Source organism: Parambassis ranga, chromosome 8 (assembly GCF_900634625.1).
Source record: "Parambassis ranga chromosome 8, fParRan2.1, whole genome shotgun sequence".
NCBI classification, from domain to species: domain Eukaryota; kingdom Metazoa; phylum Chordata; class Actinopteri; family Ambassidae; genus Parambassis; species Parambassis ranga.
The window spans coordinates 10,771,102-10,788,267 of NC_041029.1; the positions used below are offsets into that span (position 1 = coordinate 10,771,102).

General features: G+C 43.7%; 1 protein-coding gene across 2 annotated transcripts; it reads right to left on the reverse strand.

The window, feature by feature from the left end:
* Positions 1-2,933: 2,933 nt before the first annotated feature.
* On the reverse strand, positions 2,934-16,300 carry cdk12 (cyclin dependent kinase 12). Of its 2 annotated transcripts, XR_003671065.1 has the most exons (15): positions 14,339-16,300; positions 13,257-13,919; positions 12,984-13,163; positions 12,755-12,894; positions 12,500-12,670; positions 11,559-11,748; positions 10,484-10,540; positions 10,080-10,181; positions 8,613-8,690; positions 8,407-8,523; positions 8,186-8,317; positions 7,829-8,040; positions 7,275-7,667; positions 5,423-5,959; positions 2,934-3,001 (listed from the first exon to the last, which is right to left on the reverse strand). XR_003671065.1 is itself a non-coding variant. In XM_028411389.1 (14 exons), the coding sequence occupies exons 1-14, from the start codon at positions 15,511-15,513 to the stop codon at positions 5,538-5,540; spliced, it is 4,032 nt and encodes a 1,343-aa protein (XP_028267190.1). In that variant the 5' UTR covers positions 15,514-16,300; the 3' UTR covers positions 4,739-5,537. The 2 variants fall into 2 exon arrangements, 1 of the variants encoding a protein (XP_028267190.1); XM_028411389.1 differs by lacking the exon at positions 2,934-3,001 and having other exon boundaries at positions 4,739-5,959.
* Between the last annotated feature and the right edge of the window lie 866 nt (positions 16,301-17,166).

Below are 17,166 nucleotides of genomic sequence, written 5' to 3' on the forward strand. Positions count from 1 at the left end.
CAGCTCAGTGTCACACTGCACACAGGGTGTCACCTCGCCAGGCTGGGAGAGAGAGAGAGAGAAGAGAAAGAGACAGAGAAACCGAGAAAGTGGACAGGGAGACAAAAAGGTGAGACATCTATCTCCATGTCTTAGATTTAAGGATGAAGACATTTCTTCTTCTGCACTTTTGGTCTGAATGTGTTTATTATACAAGATGATGTAAGAGATATGACAACAGGCATCGTCTTATTACAGCAAACCACAATGGAAAAAAATGCATGTGAGTGTGTCGTTTTGTAACATGCTAGTTTTCTTTGTGTGTGTGTATGTGTGTAAAATCCTTTTTTATTTCCTCTTTCTTCTCTCTCCTTCCCCTATATCTCTCTCCAGGGACTCACTTGGCATCTTTCCCTACTTTTAATTCTTGCTCCACAAACTGCTGCTGTCTGAGCACAAGCTGGCAGCGCACACAGACACACACACACACACTTACTCGGTTTCCACCGGTGTAACCTCCCTCCCTCAAACCACCAACACTACCCTCTCTGACTGGCAACGAAAGACACCCACACAAGCGGGATAAGATGCACGTTTCTTTTTCACGTCACTGTCATCTGAAATATTGGAAAGGAGCTCCCAAACACATACAAGGGGCATTAATGACACAGTACAAAGAGATAAACACAAATACACAGTGATGAAAGACCGAGATGCTCGCAGCCTCCCAGGAAATAAACACACATTTCATCAATGACAGTAGCTGAGAGACACAGAGGCAGCATCCCTGCTACTCAGAATACAAATCCAATGTGAATGAAAACACACACACACACGATGAGCCCTTAAAACATAAACAGAAATCAAGGAAGTAAAAGGACATTTATTTGTTTATATCGATCCCTCCAAGCTCCTCCTTCAGTTTTAAAAACCAGCTTAATAACCACACCGCACCACAGCGTTCAAGTTCTCCAGCAAAACATACACACGCTGACAGGCCGACAAGCCGAACTTCAAAAGCGAGAAATAAATAAATTAAGGACAAGTCTGATAGGGATGAATAAATAACAAGAGGAGAGAGAGAGAAAGAGGCGAAAACAGGAAGGAGTCTGCAGCAGTCAGAGAGGAAGCTGAGAGGGAGATGAAGTGATTTTCTGGAGGTGCAGGCAGGGTGAGAGTGCGTGTCACACACTCCTTCAACCTTGAGCTAAAGTGGCAGGCGGCAGCATAGATGAAAACACACACTCTAGAGTACATATACGTGTAGCTGCAGGTGGAAATGAGGCACTTGCTTGTCTTTTGAGTCTCCTACACTCTGTGTCTTCTTTTTTATTATTTGGAGAAGGGTGTGAGTGTGAACGCAAATATGCAAATGAAACGGTTATTATTGCATTGCTCATCAAGCAGCGCAGAGCAGACATTAATAGGCTGATGAATATGCATGTGAATTTGTTAATTAAGTTAATTATTCTGCTGAAAATGCATTCGTCTTCCAAGGACATCTTCCCCAGGATTCCAACCTGCTCCACTCATTAGTCATGCGATATTTTACACTGGGCGCTGGGACAAGAGGTAGAAAGAGGAGGGGCAGTCAGGGGCCACCGGGGTTGATACGTATACAATATAAGGGCATCACGGGTTTCAAATCCACTTAAACACAGCAGCAAGAGTGTCAGAAAGAGGTAAAAATAGCATTATAATGATGCCCGTTCATCAGCTCTTCAGAACTGAAGGGTCAGAGGAAGAGACAAAGCACTGCAGCCAGCTCCAGCAGGGTGCACACACACACTCCTAGTGGCCAGACGTTTGCTCCATCTCTGCTTTTCTCTTTCCTCTCCAGTAATTCCCCCTCTTCGCTGCTTTTCCTCTAATTGCTTATTAAAACCCTCTTAAATGAACTTTTTGTGCCAACTTTCCAACACATTAATTAATTGTTGTAGCCAATTAAGTGTCGCTGCGCAAATGAGCTTCAGCACAAATGGTCCTGCAGGGCCCGTCCCCCCTCCACTCCCCACTCTCCGACACCCTCCTCCTCCACCTCCTCACTGACTGCTTTCCCAGCAGCCCCTCTGCCCTTAAAGAGGCAGCATCAACACACACACACACACACAGAGGCAAACACAATGCTTGCTCTTTGAATTGAATTGATAATGAGACCTTGGGAAAAATACTTTGGTTTGCATAAATGCAGCATCATGCGGAGAGGCCGACGTGTCTTTGAAATAACTGTAAAAAGGGTCAGAGAAGGATACTTTCTTTCAGAGTGACTTTATATAGTAAAAGCAGCACACATCTGTAGCGACTCTTCTGTGCCGTCTAGCAATCAAGAAATAATGTGACAGCAGTTTCCCACAAAACTATAAAGTGGGAAGAAATGGAGATGGTGTTATGGCATCAATAAAGCACGCTGTTGCAGCAGTAAAGCATATATCACTGCTGGGACAGAGTCAATCAATTTTCCAAATATCACATAAATAAAGATGTAGCCATAAACGAAATGGCGGACATTAAATTGTGTTTGAGAGAAGACAAAGAAAAGGATGTGATGAAGACGGCACCATGTGAATTCATAATTAAAAAATGTTTCTGTACAACTTTCACATAATTGGAGTAAATATCCTCTTTTTACGTCATGCTTAGTTCTGAAATGATCATGAAATGTGTGTGAGAGAGAGAGAAAGGCATGGGACTGTGGGAGTCCCTGCCTCCCCTCACTGTGTTTACACATAGTCACTGATCAAACAACCTCAGTCATCAAACTCAACATGAAACAGTAGGATGGCTGAGACACACAAGCACAAATTCAAGCAGGAAGCATGTTCCCACTGCTAAAGAAAATGTGGATATATAGAGCAAGTCCTTTAAAATAATTGATTCCAAATGTATCTCCATAAATCTTAAAAAGCTTATCTAAATAAAACATCCAAGTGCAAGATTAAATTGCTTACTTTCTCTCTCAGCAGTTGCCCTCTCTGCTTGTCCATCAGTCTTCTTCCCTTCCTCTGCTCACATTCTTCGTTTGCTGCCAAATTAAAATGTAGCACAAGTTGAGACAGATTGATGTAATTGTGTTTTATTTTTAAAAATGATAATGAATATTTTGGCTTCAACTAGAAAACTAGTGACCTCTCAGAGGTCGACTGTCACAGATCTAACCCACACTCTTGTCTAACAGCTGTGTGACACATGGAGCCCTCCTTGTTGCATTTGAAGGCTATTTTTTGTTCAGATTTGACAAAGTGGACAACGGGTTCATAAACACTGAGGTTATGGTAAAAGAAATTCCACATTTGTTCTTAAACAATCCGTTTACACACAGACTGAGAAATTTGGATCAAGCAGTGAAAGAAAAAAATAATTTCATGAATACAATTTGGCGTGAAAGTGACTGTCAGTCAATTCACTGTGTGTCTGGAAGTCCACCAGAATCACTGCAGCTGACGGCAATGTGCCGGCATCCAAAATGGAGGCTCCATTTTGAATGCCGCCACCGCTCGTCTCTACCACAGCGAGAATGTGCTTCAGACTGGCATCATGGCACATTTTATGGGCATTCCCCATTAGGTGCCTTCCTGATTGATGGCACCGCCCTGCACACCTCCCTCTCGTCACTCCTCAGTCCTGATTTATTCGTCTACTCTCTGTGACTTGGCACTGGCATTGCCCACTACTTCTCCTGTGGAAACTCCCTGCGGGCACATTCACTATTATTTGGAGTCCCGATGGGCGAACGCATCAGACAGAAACAAGTGCACACAGACACACATACACCCTTACACGCGTGCACACACAGTGCCGTCTCATCTCACTCACACTGGGCCTGTGCTAGAGGGCAGGTGAGCCTCCCACTGTCTCCACTCTGAAAGGATCTCTCACCCAGAGGGCTCAGCTGCTTGGTGGGCCAGAGGGGTAAGCGGCTCTGTAAGCCTGCCAAGTGAGGAACTGGTCTGGGTGTGTATGAAGCCAATCCAACACAAACAAGGGGTGTGTGCACGCACACACACACACACACACAGACAGTCTGCAAGAACCTTACAAGCTTCAGTTTGCCAATCTACAGTTTATGATCCTTGTCTGGCTGTCAGGTTCTTCATAAAGAGATCAGGCCAAGTGGTGAAGAAATCAACATATAAATAAGATTGATGCACAGGGAGCACTTTACATCACCGGCTGACTGATATATTTTACATATATGGCTGCATAAAGGAGCATACATACTGATTTATACTGTGATTCACAAATTCTAATAAAACTGGAAATTGCTCCTAAAACTCACCTAATGCACACATTTAAAATGTGTAAGATAAAATAATGCATAATCTTTTGCATTATTTTACAATAATTTCACCAGTGTTTGTGTGACTATTGACATTCCCCTGCTTATACATTACATTTAAATTAATTTTTATACTGATCCCAGTGCGAAGCCTGGCCCCAAGTACTTAACTTTGGAGACCTGACTGTGTGAACTTCATTTAGCTTGAGTCGATGTCTACCATCTAGTGGCCGCTTTCCACAAAAGAATCTACAGACGTCAGGACAGACAGTTGAGCTGGTCGCTTATCTTACTTTAATAAACTGAACCAAGAAAACAAACGTTACAAAATTCCTCCTTTTACAGACACATTAAACCATTTTTTCTCCATCCCCTTTTTATCAAAGCAAAAAAATGGAAACAGAACAACAGATCATTTTTTTTAAAGTGTGTTCTCCTTTTCTCTATACAGAAAATAAATGCAGCAAAAGGGGGAAAAAAGCAGCGAGAGACAGAGGAAGCAATCAGAACCCACAGGAAAAAGTGTGTGTGTGCATGTGTCTTTATACTTCATCTAACAGAACAGCAAGTGTATTATGGAACAGTCCATCATTATGTGGTGGTTGAATCCACATTTGAGACATGAGAATGAGCACTACAGGCTTGTCACGACACAAGGTTTGCTATATGTTAATGATGTGATATCTTCGAATGGTCAGAGTCTGAATTGAGTTCAGTTGGGTTGATGGTAGACGGCTTAAACAGAGTAGGGGGAAAAAAATCCTGCAAATGTATCCACATCTAAAGCAGAAACTGTACCCACACTTTCCCACTAGGCTGTGATCATTCAGGGGTCCCTAGGGTCAAAATGGAGGCATGAGGCGGAGAACAGGGGAGATCCGTCAACAGAAAACTTTCATTCTGCACACTGATAATCTCATAAGTGGGCACTGCCATGGAGGTGACAATCATTTGTTTAGTGTCTTGAAGTTTGTCAGCTGTGTGGCACTCAGTTTGGAAGCTACAAATCCTTCAGTGTGGAAGAAAGAGGAACTATTTACTCGTGGTAAGTGCCTCTAATTGGTTCAACCTCACCTTAAAATACTTCCACCAAAATGACACGACTGCTGGTTTCATTCTAAATTCTTTCATTCATACGCTCATTTTCAAAATCTTGCATTCAACTACCTGCTCATGGTCCAGTGAGTCATTCTCAGTAGGTGTCCCTCTGCATTTCTCTTCAGAGTAGGAGTCCTGGAGCTGTCCCATGACACCCAGGTTTATCTCACCAGGGGACTGAGAGTCAGCGGGCAGATCCGTGGGAGAAGCGGAGGTCCTGGTCTTTGGGGAACTGCGCTGCAGTGGTAGATGTGGCAGTTACCAGTTCTGCCGGGGCCTCAGATGCAGCCGAAGGTTTAGGTGGAGAGTCTGCGACCCAGGGTGGAGGGGGCTGGCCACGGGCTGGAGCGTCCACAGCAGCCGGAGATGGGTCTTTACTGAGGTGAGAGGCCCTGGCCTCCGAATCCTGCTGAGAGATGAACTGGAGCAAAGCGGCTGCCACGGCAGGACTGATGTCCTGGCTGGGCTGGGTTTCTGACTCGGTATGCTGGGAGTTTCCAAGGAGAGGAGCTGATGGAGGCGGCCCGGGTGGAGAGGGGGGGCGCTGGTCACTAGGTGGAGGCACCTGGTTGGGTCCAAGCTGTTTCATCTTTGACAACCCAACACCTGAAATGAGCAAAAACACAATATTAGATCATCAATAAAAATGAAGCAATTTTACCTTCTTTTAAGCCTAACCTGCATTTAAGAAAGCACAAATATATTTTTGAGCCTGCCATTCCTGTGTTCACCACTAGAGGGAGAGCAGAGGGCTCCGTGTACAGCCACACACTGGAATTCTGTATAATTAGATGGTCTTAGGGTACTCAATTGAATTTGTAGGGCTACCTTTTGTGTAACTACAATACAATGTTATATCTGGTCAATGAAACAACATGCATGGACTTTTTCAGGTAAAGCCCTGAATTTTCCAGTGATTTTACCGTTTGGGCGCTTTTTTTCACTGCATGCATGTATACACAAACGTAGCTCTCCTTTGACAATCATTTTAAATTCAAAGGTGGGGAAGTAGATGAAAAAATATTGGAAAAGGCATGTACAGCTGGATGAACAGAGAGCGGGACTCATATTGGAGATCGTAAAGGGCAGAAAGGGATGACTAAACCAAGTAGTTCAAGGGACGTTAAGGATTTCAGAAAGGTGAAATAACCAGGAGTTACCATTTCAGTGTCAGCAGCATAGTTGACAGTTTTATTCGAATCACATTCTTGACTAATATCTGACCCAGAGTGAACAAAAAAGTGTGACAAAGCAAAAGTTAAAAGAAACACATGCAGGTGAGATCTAAAGATTCAAAACATTTATTTTCAACTTGATAATTTATTAGACTTTCTTCATAAAAAGGCTGACATTACAGACTGTTTATAGCAACATTGCTCTCTGTGAAGAATCCATGACACCTGCTTTGTAATGAAAATGAAGTGAGGAAGAAAAACCACATGTGGAAATGGGACAGAGAAACAAAGACCGTGAGAAAGAAACCAGGAAGAGGGAAAAATGTGGGAACAATACAGTGTGAAAGTTTGTTTCCTTTTTTTACTCAAATGAATAACACTATACTTTCCTCTGGTTTATTGAGTACACCCAGAGATGCAACAGTGGTTTCCACGTGCACCAAACCATACTGGGTCACATGACCGCATAAGCTCATCAAACATTTTGTCAGCTTTTTGATATTAGATGTGCAGAAAGGGAAGATAGGTGAGAATGTATTTGATCTAACTGTCCAATTTATTTAGGGTCATTTGCAGATTTCATTGTCTAAAATGTATTTTTTGTGTGTATTTAGGAATTTGGAGACCTGAATCTCTTGTCACTGCTCTTCATGTTTCTAAGATAACTCACCCTGGTACCCTTTTTTTTACCCACTAAAGACTAAACCCAGACTTGCCCTTGCAATCAGTAGTAGAAGCGGACGAACCGCGAGTTAGTGCCTCCTCTGATTGAACGCCATTGCTTTCATCGCCTTGCTCCTCGGCTTGTGGTTTTATGATGTGGCTCAAAATGACAGCCAGCAGGTTGGCCTGGTCTTCCTGGCTGAGTGGCGGGTCTCCGGATGTCGGTGAGAGCTCCTGGGGTTCGGGAGGCGGCTCTGGGGGCTGGGACCTGGCAGCGGACTGGGGTTGGTCCTCTGGTGCCCCCTGGTGGTCAGCAGCCTCGCTGAGAGTAGACAACAACTGGCTGAGAGTCTCTGGATTGGAGTGGTTGAGGACCTGAGCCACCTGGGGCAGGGTTAGGTCCGTCTGTCCCTGGAGAAGGTTCAGCAGCACCATCAACTCAGTGTGATTTAGTTGCTCTGCAGCTGCTCCCAGGCCTGAACACACACAGACGCACACAAACCCACACAACCAGAAAAATCACTAAAAAAGACTCAAGGTTGTGATTTGGCTTAGAGATTTAGGTCACTTTCTGTGCCTCGTACACGAATCATATCTTCTTCTAGCTTTATGTTCCAATGTATAGCTGACAACTCACTCTCTATGTTGCTAGTGGAAGGTGGTTTTCCTGGAGGTGGTGGTGGAGCTCCAGTTGGGCTGCTTTGAGGTCGACTGTTCTCTCCAGTGGAGGTCCCTGTCGCATCTTTACGGGGCACTTTCGGTACAGGCACATCCTCAGGCACCCCGCTATGGCGTGCTCGCCTTCTCTTCTTACTCCACAGCTCGTGGCAGTCCTGATGGTGAGGAAGACTGGAGACAGATGGGGCAGACATCAATATACACCTTTGCCCAAAATTGTATGAAATCATTTGTAAAAAAAAAAATGCAATTAAAGCCTGTATCCAATTTTTTGGAAATATTTAGATTTTGTGTTTACGGAATAACAGATACTGACTCTGGTGGCGGCATCTTGCTGGGCTCCACGTCATGCAGGAAGTCACAGCAAAGAGCTTGCTCTGATGTGCATCTGCGTGCAGGGTCCAGGGTCAGCATTCGGTCCAGCAAGTCCAGTGCAGGAGAAGGTAAACTATGTAGAACAGAAGAGATATTTCACATGATGCACCAGGAGAAAAAAGGGCCGATCACAGATCCTCTCAGTGCAGTGTGGCAACATACACGGCAAACTCCTCCCGTAGTCTCCGTCTGTACTGCTTTTTGGGTTTCATGGTGTTGAAGAGGGGGAGTTTAATGACATCCGGCCAAGCTGCAGGACAGGGACTACCGCACAGACGGCTGACAAAAAGTAAAGAATTAAGTGTTGTGATGAAGAGGTACAGAAAGTTGCAACAGAAAGTATTGACACATGTGAAGGGCAGCCCTACCTGATGAGCTCCAGCTGTAGAAGCTCCGTGTTGGCTTGGAAGATGGGCTTCTTGGTGAAAAGCTCTCCAAGAATACACCTGGAAATGAATAGGCGGATGACATAAGAACATGTGCACTCACTTGTTGTATCATAGCATCTTTTAAAAAAAAAGCAGTCTGCCTGGCTGTTTGCAGAGAGTAGTATGAAAACATATTAATGTTAAGTAGACAGTGATTACAGCCTTGAGAGAATAATCATGAAAGGTGGATTCAAAAGGCTGGGAGAGCTTCACAAGTAAGGGAGTGGCCCGAAGCTGGTGTCATTGCATCCAAAGCCAGCGTGCAGAAGACGTTCCTTTCCCAGAGACAGCATCAGAAGCGTTTTACCTGTTCTATAGAGAAAACAACTAAACTGTTTGCTTTGTGGTCCTCTGACAAGTGGTACAGAGATGTCCCTTCCTTTTCCAGCAGGTCTAAGTATCTGCCCACATTACCAAAACTACACACAAATGCTTTACTGATTATGATCTGCTTGATTGACCTACCAACTCTCCCAAAATAGACAGCCTATGGGAGTGTTGACAATGGGGATATGAGGTGAATGCTGCTATTAAAGCAACCTACGCTGTGTTAGCTACTGACTCCATATCATGCTGCACTGATGCAGCAGGTCCTGGTGAAGGAATCCCAACAGTAGTGATTATTATCACATAGTTTCGCACTTACTACACTCAATAGTGAGTGTATAAATGTTTCAGATGTTTTGAGCTAAGGAAACCTTTTGGAAAACACTGAACTATGTGATAATATTCTAATTATTTAAGATGCCCCAGTACTGATATTCAATCATGTTTAAATCAGCCAATTGGCAAATGAATCCGGCTCATTTAAATAAACTTCAGACAGTTTTCAGAGAGAAATTTTGCTCAGATGGTAAAAGAGAACAGACTATGCATATAACTTCGGAGAAAAATAATCGAATTATTTGTATAAAGTTGTCTTTAAAATGTAGCGTTAAATTTGGCAACACAGCACACAGGTACATACTATATGCTGCCTGTCTGAGTTAAAGGCTCCTTTTTGCTTTTAGAGAACCCTAGATTAAAAAAAAAACAAAAAAACAAAAAAAACAAAAAAAACCCCAAAAAAACACTCAGCATAATGCAAACCTTCAGTCTTCGCAAAACATTTTGCTTACTTTGCAGAAAAATACTTTCAATACATCTGTTATTTATTTACTTATTATATAAAGTTTCCCTCATATTACATTAAAATATCAGTGTACCTTGGTGGGGGGGGGCTTTCACATCCTAACAGGGTGCTGAGTATGAAGACATGCACTTTGGTAAAAAGCAATTATAATTTGCAACTGCATTTTTAAAACTTAATGCCACATTAATTGTCTGGAGATATTAAAGAAAACCACCCTTATCTTAAGAAAAGAGACGCTATGATCGTTCATGTTACCGTGACAGACTGAGACTCACCCACAGCTCCAAACATCAATGGCTGGAGAATACCTCTCCTCTCCCAGCAGAAGTTCAGGGGGGCGGTACCATAGTGTGATTACTTTATTAGTGTATGGTCGGCTGGGGTTAAGGAAAGATAGAGAACCATGGAGTCAATACATGTTTATACATAATCATGCCCCCAAGTGTTCAAACAGAAACATTTCATCTGTTAATGACTTGGGCTGCTTTTGTTTTGTGAGACAGCCCCATCTAGTGTAGATTTAATATAAAAGAAACCCAATCTCATTATGAGGTTTAATTGCACGTTCAATCATCATGAGTACATTTAATCATACATTTAAACCAGATTGAATATTCTCCAAACAAAGAAAAACAGATCATGTATCCAGACACAATTAAAAAAAACAATCTCATCTTACCTTTCCTCTGAATTGTAAAGACGAGCCAGACCAAAGTCAGCCAGTTTGATCTGACCTCTGCACCAAGAAACACAAGATACACATCTGAGATTAGGAGCAGCGCCACAATACAGAAAACATGTTCTGCCAACAGCCACAAATCACTGAGAGCTACTGCATCAAACCCTAAAACATGAAATACAGACTAAAAACACCTGCGCTAGCTGGAAAACTTTTGAATGGTCACCATTAGCAGTAACTGGGTGCAAATGCTCCAATTCTAATGTTTGGTATAAAGTCAACTGTACGAAAGCGAGGCAGTGAACTATGAGCAGCGAGGCTCTGAATGCTCCATTACACAGCAAAACACAGTCTTCTTTTTCATGAGCATCCCGGTTTTGGCAGCTGATGTAGCTCTGTTTTCCTGTAATAGCTGCTGAATGGAGAAACAACTGTACTGAGCAACCATCTGCAGGAAGATGCTGTGCTGCTTCATGGCTGTTGTAAGAAGTGCCCGATTAAATTAGTGGCCAAGCAATTAGCTTGCTGCTGATGTACCTGTTTCAAATAACTACTTTAACCTAGTATTTTTGTGTAGTTAGCAACTGGTATGAGGGCTTAACAGAACATGTTACTCACTACAGAGAAATAAAAATATTTAGGATACATTGACAAATAAACTAGGCCCATTTGGATTAATGACACCTTTTTATTAGCTTATATTTTGCTATGCCTGCACATTAGAAACTAAAAAGGATTGTGGCTTTTACCAGGATGCTTTCCACTCTAATTTAGGGTAGGCCTCTTTTAAACACATTGGGAGCCTTCAAAGTGATTGGTCGAACACATAAATGCAGCACTATAAACTGTTTTTATTTTAAACACAAGTGCAAACTGAGCTCTTAAAATTAGCTTCAACTGCGAAATATGCCCACAATAAACTAGTTTTCTAAACCAATTGCTTCTGCATCACTTAAGCATTCCTGTTCATGCAAATGGAACCAAAAGTTCTCAAAGCTATGTAGTTCTTAGTGGGACTGTTTGATCATAAAGCTAATCAAAGGGCACTACACCGCTCATCTCTCCTGTTACATACCTGTTGTTGAGCAGTATGTTTGAGCATTTGATGTCTCTGTGAAGGAAGTTGTTCTTATGGCAGTAGTCCAGACCCTCCATCAGCTGGCGCATGAAGCTGCGGATGTGCTCATGGGAGAACTGGACCAGGCCCGACTCCAGCAGGCCCATCAGGTCATGGTCCATGTACTCAAACACCAAGTAGAAAGCGCCTAAAAAACAAGAGGCAAGATGCATAGAGAAACAAGAATACACACAAGAAAGAGGGTTACTTATGTACTTTGACAAACTCAGAAACATTTAACAAAGCGCCAAATGTGCCTTTCTGTGACAAAATGAAATCAGACTGTGTCACAACTAGACTCTAGCTACTGTTTACAATGCTTTTCTAAATGTATAATCTTCATCAAGAAGAGGGCAGAACTATACTGCTAGTAATTAGAGTAATCAGCAGTGTAATTTCATCATCTTTTATTGTAGCACTGATGGTGGGAGCGCAGCAAAATGTATCTTTTCTTGTTTTCTTGGTGTTGAAGCTCATTAATAATTCTTACGTTTTGACACTTGTTTGACACTTGTATACACTTAAAAAAAAGTTTTTCATTAACTCATGCAAATAAAAAGGCACAAAAGTAAAAAGCCCAGTACACAGGATAAGCGATACACATTGTAGCTATAAATGGGATAATCTGTCTTTTGTAAACTAATAATTCTTGCTTGTTTAAACAAAATATTTTCTGTTATTTTTAGTTTTCCAACATTCTTTTTAAATGTATCATTCTGCTATCTACAGTCATGAGGGAAACTTCACAGCACAACAGTCCTGTTTTCAGGCATGTTGCCATTTTAGCCGTTGCCTCATTACTGCTGTCACAGCAGATGTCTAAAGTTTGACAGAGAACCAGAAGAGAACCAGAAGTGTAACATGTTTTACGGTTTTAGTCAAACAGCACATTTTCATACCTTTATCCTTTTTAAAGTCGAGCGCATCCTGCTTGTCAGTGACGATTTCCTTCATGTTGACAACACTGCGGTGTTTGAGCTGACGCAGGATCTTGATCTCTCTGATGGCTGTGATGGGGAAGCCCTCCTTTTCATTGTCCAAACGCACTTTTTTCAAAGCCACCAGTTCACCTAGAACACACAATTAACTCACACCTGCCCTTTTTCATAGCGATATGCAGTTTTGTTACTGAAGTCCAGATAATATTAGCTTACCAGTGTCTTTGTCCTTAGCCTTGTACACTTGGCCATAGGTTCCTTCTCCTATGATGCCAATTATGTCGAATTTATCTACACAGCGTTTGCCCCAGTCACTCAGGTTGTGTTTGCGCTCACCATACCGTGGGCAGCAAATCCTGAAAACATAAAAAGAAGAAGAAATCGGTTTAGGTTTTAATGCAAGACTGACAAAAAAGGATAACTGTAAATGGGTTAAGAAACTGACTTTGGTCTCTTCTTAAAGGCTGGGGTGGGCAACGGAGGAGCCTGACGGATGGGGGACTGAGGGGGTGAGGAATCGCCTCCAGGCAGGGTGGGTGGCAAAGGAAGGTCGATGAGAGAAGGCCGGTTGCGAATCTCTCTCTCTTTTCGCGATAGCCTCTGGGGAGGAGTGGACTTCTTTGGACTAAAAATGCAAACAAAAAAAGGTTCAGAACAAAACAGACCAAAAAGTATGTCGTTAAGAAACATGCATTTGCCTGCCGGAAAGAGTCCTCACCTGTCCTGAGAGTTTCCCAGCAGTACAGGGGGTAAAGGAAGTGGGGGCAGAGTTGATGTCTTGTGGAGTGGGGTCTGACGGACGGGGCTTCTTGCAGGAACTGAAGCTGGTGATTTTGCCTGGGATGTGGTGGACGTTGTCGAAGGCTGAATATTTACTTCTGCCTGAGGCGGGGGCGGTGGTGGAGCTTGGTTGGCTGGACTGGGGGGCACAGGAGGAGAGGGCTGAGGAGGAGGTGGTGCAGGAGAGACAGATAAGGAGGAAGGTAGAGAAGCTGTGGCCTGATCTTTGGCACTGGGAACGTCTTGTGGTAACTGTGACAGCGGAGGTTCTGCTGTAGAGTCTTTTTCCTGCTGAGCCTCGGCTTTAACAGGCCGTGCGGAAGAGGAGCCTGTGGACTTGCTTGCTGACGGAGGAGGAGACGCACCACTGCTGGCACGAGCAGCTGCCTCAGCAGCCTGCCGTTCCTTCTTCCGGCGGCTCAGCTCTGCACCCAAGCTGGAGTTTAGGGGAAGACGCGAAGAGGGAGGGGAGCGGCTAGCTGGCCGGCTACTATGCGAGCTGGGGCCTGCTCCACCAGGCGCAGTGTGCCTCTTACTGCGGGAGCGAGAAGAGGAGCGACGAGACGAAGAGTATTGCAGGGGAGAGCGACTCCTGGAACGTCTAATTAAAACAAAGACATTTTTTTAAGAGTGCATTCCTAATACAAGAGCTAAAGCTCCCACCTGTTACATTGTATTTAATTCACAACAAGTATGCTGCGAAAAATGGAAACTAGAATTGATAACAAATTTCTTTATAAAAGCTTAATTTCACTGCATGACTTATATGTAATGATAAATCTAAAGGTCTATGAAAACTACACTTTAGGTCATAAACTGGGCTTCATGGGGAAATCCCCCATACCACTGGGAGATCAGTTTACTCACATCTGGTGGTATACTACAAAAATTACAAAAAAGGTGATGTGTTATGGAGATACCCAAAAATTTTTCTATGCATCCATCCTGATCACTGTGGACAGTATCTATTTACCTGCTCAAATTATATTCCCCAACAGGGTCAACTACAAGCATACTCACCGAGGCACGGGGCTGGTGCTGGATGACCTGCGTGTAGCATAGGGGCTGATGGAGCGTCTCCTTGAATAAGGGCTGCTGTCTCTCTCAAAGCTGGAGGACCTGTGTCTGCTGCCATAGGGGCTCTCTGATCGCTGTCTGCTGCGACGAGACATATCCCCGTAGGGACTGGGGCTTTGCTGAGGCACCCTCCGCCTGGAGTAGCTATCATCAACCTGTTGCCCATAGCCCAGTGGACTCTCGCTGCCAGTCACCCTTCTTGGACTGGGCGACAGAGCAGAGGTGGTTAGCTTTCTGCGCGGGCTGCCCCTAGTTGAAGTCTTGCTCTTGTGGCTCTTGGAGGACTTGTGGTGGCCCCTCTCTGCCCGGCTCCTCTGAGAGGAGCTGCGGCTTCCCTCCCCTCTGGCTTCTTTTCGCTGCTGCCTTTCTTTGTGAGACTTCCCTGAGCGGCTGCTCTCCTTGCTGCGAGATGAAGACGTGGAGGAAGTGGTGCTACCTACACTTGCTGCAGGTTGTACGTGGGAGGAGGAGGAGGAGGCGGAGAGCATCAGCTCCCCACGTTTATACTCAACTTCTGTCTGGAGCTGGCGTTTGGATGACGATCCGGATGAGGCAGCCTTCTCCTTGATCTTTCCAGGACACCCTTTCTCGCGGTCTTTGCTGGTCTTTTTCTTGTACCCACGTTCACCATTCCCAGGGTCTCTAACTTTACTCGGGTCCTTTGACTTTTTCCGGGAGTGTCTGTGCCCCCTGTTATCTTCTCTCTCAGCGTCTCTGACAACATCGCCCCTATCGTAGTCTGGTGAGGGTTCCAGTCGGTCTACGCCCCCCATCTCAGAAGGCCTGGAGGACGGGGGGTCCGAGAAAGTGTCCGAGTCTGAGCTGATATCATCGTACTCTACCAGAGGCTTCACTGTGTTGACACCAGGAGGCGCCGTATCACAGAGGGTATATTCTTCGGGTTCCAGTGTCACCGAGGACACTCGATTATGTTTGATAGATTTATGTCGCTTACGTTTTGAAGAAGAAGAGGACATTGAAGATTTTAACTGCACCTTGCCACCTTTGCTCGTCATGTTTCCCACAGAGGTATGAGTCGGGCCGTGGTGAAGCACACCGGCGCCGACGTTAGGTTCCGGCTTCCTCTTGGTCCCATGGTGTCGGTCCGACCCAGGCATTCCTCACGCCAGCGTCGGTACCTTTACTAGGCCTCGGTAATCCAGGCAATGCATTCACGGAGCAGTAACAACTCCAAATGTCAAAATAAGTGTCACTAAGCAGAAACAATACAAGAAAACACACAAAATAAACACACCAGGCCGCTTACGTCCAATCCTCTTCGACGCTGATTCATTCCATTGAGATCCACAGCATAGTTCGTCAGAACAAAAAAATGCCACGACGGTTTTCCAGTGTTGCAAAGTTTGTACTTTGAATTGTTCAGTGAATGAAAACAATCCCAAACAAATATTCGAGCATAGTGATGTCGTCTCCGTCTCAATTTAGCTAGCACGGCTAGCTAAAGCTCGGCAGCTAGCGAGCTGACTCGTAAAAAAAGAAAAAGTCCCTTTGTGAAAGCTGTCCTTGTCCGGTGCCAAGTTAAGTAAAGGTGTTTTTATTCCATAGAATTACGGTCTTAGCTTTCAGAAACAAGCAAATGTCTTCATTAAAAGACGCTCGTTTCTCGAACAAAATGAAAACTTGACCCGGTTGGTACTGTTTACATGTTCCCTTTAATGTAAGTTTTATCCCCTATAAATTCAATATTGATAAGAAATCATAGTATTTTCGTGTGCAGTAGATGTTCCAGTTTATTATCAATGGCTCTGGAAATCAACCAGGCCTATAGTTAGGGCGATGCTAGTGGATTTAATATCATCCACAGCCCTATCTGAAGGAAACTACAAACGCCATTGTGGCTCCTGTGACTAGCGACTTCTGCGCACGGCGGAATGAACCGGAAGCTTGAGCGCTGGAGGCGTAGCCTAGCAACTTCCTATCAGAGCAAAGAGCCCGCCTACAGCACTCGTGGTGGCACGACAGCGACGCATGATTGTAAAATATCTACGAAATTTTTTTACAAGTTAATAATTTCAAGTGTCACAGTTGGAAGACGGGGAAAAAAAAGATTGGAAGACGGGGAAAAAAAAGATTGGAATCATTGATTTGTCCTAAATGTTTAAACTGCAGCTTAGCAATTATAAAGGAGAATGCTGATTATTAACAGGCAGAGAGAAACTGCCTCAGGGCCCTGAATGTTTTTTGTGTGCCAACACCAACAGGTTTGTGCTAATAATAGATTTTTGTAGAAATATGTGCTACTAAAACACAATATTTGGACGTAGTATGGGCTTTACAGTACTGCTTGACACCACGAACTAATGTAACTTGTTTTTGAATCTTTAGCTCTAAGACTTCTGTATTTACTTGCATATCTGCACTCAAGTAAGAGTTTAATACATAATGCACAGAAGTACTCAAACATTTGCATATATTATATATATTATACTATATATTGCCTAATGAAAAAAACATCTTAAGTATTGTAATGGGTTTCCAATGAGTCTGCTATGATGAAGTTGTTTAGTTTGACATTGCAACTACTGGTCAAATGTCACCTAAGTGCTGTCATTAAGAAGCATGTGATCTGCTTCGGACTCTAAAAAGGGCAAATCAGCAGGTGATTCGCTTTTTCCTATTTAAATTACGTTTTTTTTTTATTTTACGCATTATTTATTGCGCATGATTAAATGCAGATCATTTTAATTTAGTATTCTAGACGACATTGAACTGTTGTCAAGCATGTGTTGCCCCAGTACGGTGACGTTTTC

Bases quoted from the DNA above. Each gene is read 5' to 3' on its own strand.
- cdk12 (XM_028411389.1), bottom strand. From the start codon at position 15,513: ATGCCTGGGTCGGACCGACACCATGGGACCAAGAGGAAGCCGGAACCT. The intron at 11,749-12,499 runs GTATGAAAATGT...CTTGTTTTTTAG, and splicing joins CGACTTTAAAAAGGATAAAG to GCGCTTTCTACTTGGTGTTT. The intron at 5,960-7,274 runs GTTCGTCCGCTT...TGCTCATTTCAG, and splicing joins AGAGGAGGCACTAACTCGCG to GTGTTGGGTTGTCAAAGATG.